A 3,982-nucleotide genomic window follows, 5' to 3' on the forward strand; every position below is an offset into this window, starting at 1 on the left:
AAACCAGAAACCGGGTTTCTGGTTTGGCCTCCTGGGAACTTGTTCAGCTAGCTCAGAAGGAGTGGCTAACCTAAACCTTTTTGGAAATCCTAAGGTCATCTCTGCTACTTACTAGGTAGTTCTATGAGGTCAAGATTCATGTCTGATTCATCTTGGCATCGCCAACCAGGTCATGCTGCTTAAAGAAGGCCACCCCCTCTGCCGTGGGAGGAACACCTACCCATGCTGGAGCGCTGTGCGCACAAACCCCTTGCGCTTCTGGAGGATGAGGGTGGTGGTGTTGGGCACACTTTGCAGGGCCTCTCCCACCCCTCCCACTACAATGCCCACGAGGTTGCCAGTGCCGTGGCTCAGCAGGTGATCAATAGCTGACTGACTCACAGAGCACACACCTGGAGAGAATCAAGGAGCAGAGAGAGGAGCAAAATGATCAGGAGAGGAGAAAATGGCTGAGAGGGAACACCCTCTGCTCTACTCCTCACTGGCTTGTTTGTGTTCCCTCTTTCCCATGGGTCCTAGGAGGAGGGTCAATGAGATGGGGCAAAGGGTATGGAGAAGAGAAGGCTGTGGGCAAACACAACACGTTTCACTTTGAGGCAATATCTCCACTTCGCAGGAGGCACTGGGTTGAAACTACAATAGAAAGGTTTTCAGTGGGATGGGTAACCAGAGGACTTTCTGAATCCCAACAATAATTCTACCCTTTTCTTTTCTTCTATTGCCATTAACAGCAACAGCTTTTATTTATTGAGCACATACTCTGTGGAAGGCACTATATTGAACACTTGTATTACCTCATTTACTCATCACATCACATCTGAGATTGGACTATTATCATCAGCACTACTTTACGGATGAGGAAACTGAGACCAATAGAGGCTCAGTAGTTTGCCCATGACTACATAGTAAGTGGCAGAGCCAGGACTCAAACCCAGGCAATTTAGCTCCAGAACATATGCTTCTAATCACTATGCTATGATGATGGGGGGTGGGGGAGAAAGGGTGAGATGGGATTGAGAGGTAGGGGATCTGGCTTAAAAGGGTGCATCTCCAAGCAGAGAAATGAGCCAGAAGCTCCAGGAAGTATGGTCAGAAGCACCTTTGGCCATGATGTAGTCTCTAATAAGGGGGATCTTGAAGAACCAGGACAGTGTGGCCAAGTGGGGAGTGATGCCTGGAAAGATCTTCGAGAAGCCTGTGGCCTCAGTGCAGAAGTTGCAGAAGGCGCCAAAGGTCAAGACGCCATGGGGGTGAACACCCATGAGGTAGTTGTGCTTAGGTGACAGGTCTTTAGTCTTCAGCATCTGCAGCCATGGAGAGAAACACCAGAGGTGGTGAAATGAGATCACGTGGGGAGGCAAGGGGGAAGACACTTCAGGGATCAGGACATTCTCTAAAGGGGAGCTTTTCAACAGATAGGCCATAAGTGTGTTTCAGGGGGCTGAGATAGGGTCCTCAACCTCTGGGAAACCAGGCAGGGTTTAGAGCAGCTAGAGCTGCTGGGCCTCTTGCCTGTGGTTGCAAGTAGTCTCAGCCACTCTGTTAGAGCACTTTATGCATGGTATCGTCTTCTATGACTGCAGTTATGTGAGAAAGGTCAGTGAGCTCTGCTCTAAAAATAGGGGCAGTGTTTCTTGTCTACTCCAGAGTGCTCAGAGGATCAACATTGCAGTACATTTCTGAACCTCTTCCTGGTGCTTTCTCCCCCAATGCCCCTCCCAATGTCTGCATAAGTAACTTTTATTGAACTTTGAAAAACCCTGCTTCGATATCACCATGTCTGTGAAGCCTTTCCTTACCCCTCATCTGAACTACTTGTGTACCTTGTACCAAACCACAAATATGTACTTGTCTGTCCTCCCCATTAGATGTGAGCTCCTTGATGGCAGAGGTCACATCCTACTCACTTCTCTGTCCCCCAAACATGGTACAGAGTAGACTTTCAATCAATGTTTTTTAAACTGCGCTGAACTATATTCGTGTTTTTGCCTGCGTCATCTGGTAGGTCAGGCCAAAGGTGTCCAAAGTGTCCTAGCAGAGCAGTGAGTGCCCAGTGGCAATGCTGAGTCCTGAAGTATGTCCAGCCTGCACTAAGACTTCTCCGGGATACTCGTTATGGACAACCCTAGTCCTTTGGCACAAGTGCTCAATATTTTGGGAACTACGAGGGACTCTGGGGAAGAGACACTTACTGTAATGGGGAAATAGTCCCTGAAGTGGGTCCAAATACACCAGTTCCTTACCCAGGCCGAACGCCTGCCACCTGAAACAGAAATATCAGCAGGAGATGGTGTCTGTGTGTGCCAACCCCACCCCTGCCGCTCACCCGGGGCTTCCCTAGCAGCATGGAGGGACCAGGGCTCTACTAGAGAGGTGGAAAAGGAAGAGACCCCAGGACAGTTCCAGTTGGCTCAGCCCCTGTGGCTCTCAGAACCTGATTGAGAGGCCTGTGCCACAGTGAGTGGGACTCCCTGGTTACAGGTTAAGGTGGAACATTCTTAGGCCCTGTTCTTTCTAGGTCCATGAGTCTTACCTCGTTCTGGGGTCTTCCAGTCCAGGAAAAGCCAGATAAAGTAAAGGGCTGGTATCAGCCACAGGGATGTAAGCAGCAGGTAAAGGAACAATGGCTGCAAGATCCAAACTGATGAGGGAGCAGGTCAGACCAAATTTGTGCTACCAGCAGAACTTGACCGTATCTAGCCCCATTAAGAGCCCTCCAAACCACCCAAGCTTCTGGTCTTGGACTTTTGCGTAATCCAACTCCTGCCCATCCATCACCCATGTCCACTTCTCCTTCAAACATTTCCTCTATCATCTACCATATTTCTCCACTTACCTGTCATCCCTGTCCACCTATCTCCCTGCCTGCTCACCATCCCTCTATGCCTGCTCCTTGCCTGCCAGGAGCTTTTTCCCCCTGCTCCCATTTGTCCACCATCTTTTCCCTCCCTATCCATCATCCCTGAACCCTTGTTAAATCACCAGCCCACCCTCCCTTGCCCATATACTACCCATATTTCCCCACACCCCGTCCACACAGCATCTGCATCCCTCTACTGTTTCCCATCCACCATTCTTGTCCTGTTACCCATTCGCCATTTCTTTCATTATCTCTGTCTCCCCCAATTCTATCACCACCCTCCTCCCAGAATGGAAAACTCCATGGTTCAAACACAGGCTATACTTCTCTAAGTCTGTAATGCTAATGTTTCTTCTGTCCCACTCCCCATGCTTCCTTATGATCATAGACGTATCATACCTATTCCCTGGGCCTCACTTCCCCTCTCCAGATAGTGGGGATTAGGAAGTGGCCAAAATTAGCTAGATCTACTCAAATCTATCATGACTGTTCCATCCCGCTGCCTGTCCTCACTGGCCCCTGGAGCTCTATCTCTTCCTTCCCCAGGGTCCTCCTGAAACTTGAGACTCCTTGGCTTCACTCTGTGCTACTATCTGAGATGATCAAAAGCCAGAGATGAGACTTCCCATAAGCATAAAAACTGCCCCAGGTCTGGCCCTGGCCTCTGACTCTGGCTTCTTGCCATGCACTCTTGGATCGGTACTCACACAAGACAATGTAGCTCAAGGGCCACTGCACAACTGTTAGAGTCTGGAAGTGCTTAGGCTGCTTGAAATAAGGCATGGTGCCCAGGAGCCTGAGGAAGGTGAAGATCTCAGAACAGTGTTCCAACCAAAGATGACACCAGCCTCTGGAAGCTTCGCTCAATAGTGAACGCATATGATTATGAGGCTTTTCACCTGTCCTCTCCCTTCCTTGCCCTGCCCAACACCCACCACCCACCCACTGCAGGGGGAAGGCTCTGGAGTACCAAGGACTGCCCCATAGGTCTGAGTCCTGGGCTCTGCCCATTTGCCCTTTGACTCTCTTTCCTGGAATTATTAGGACATCAGGATGGAGAAAGGTAAGAAGGACTGCCATCCAGTTCTAGAGACCCAGAGATCCAGCCGCTCTGAGACTACA

General features: G+C 49.9%; 1 protein-coding gene across 2 annotated transcripts in view; it reads right to left on the reverse strand.

Moving 5' to 3' along the window:
* Window positions 1-3,738, reverse strand: part of AWAT1 (acyl-CoA wax alcohol acyltransferase 1) — a 7,549-nt gene extending 3,811 nt beyond the window's left edge. For both annotated transcript variants that reach the window (XM_046673302.1, XM_046673301.1), the window contains exons 1-5: window positions 3,568-3,738; window positions 2,534-2,641; window positions 2,193-2,263; window positions 1,100-1,304; window positions 221-392 (exon numbers count right to left, since the gene is read on the reverse strand). In XM_046673302.1, the coding sequence (XP_046529258.1) occupies window positions 221-392; window positions 1,100-1,304; window positions 2,193-2,263; window positions 2,534-2,641; window positions 3,568-3,643 (632 nt within the window). In that variant the 5' untranslated portion in view covers window positions 3,644-3,738. The remainder of the gene's footprint in view (window positions 1-220; window positions 393-1,099; window positions 1,305-2,192; window positions 2,264-2,533; window positions 2,642-3,567) is intronic.
* Window positions 3,739-3,982: the final 244 nt, after the last annotated feature.

The sequence above is a fragment of the Equus quagga genome, chromosome 10 (assembly GCF_021613505.1).
Source record: "Equus quagga isolate Etosha38 chromosome 10, UCLA_HA_Equagga_1.0, whole genome shotgun sequence".
NCBI classification, from domain to species: domain Eukaryota; kingdom Metazoa; phylum Chordata; class Mammalia; order Perissodactyla; family Equidae; genus Equus; species Equus quagga.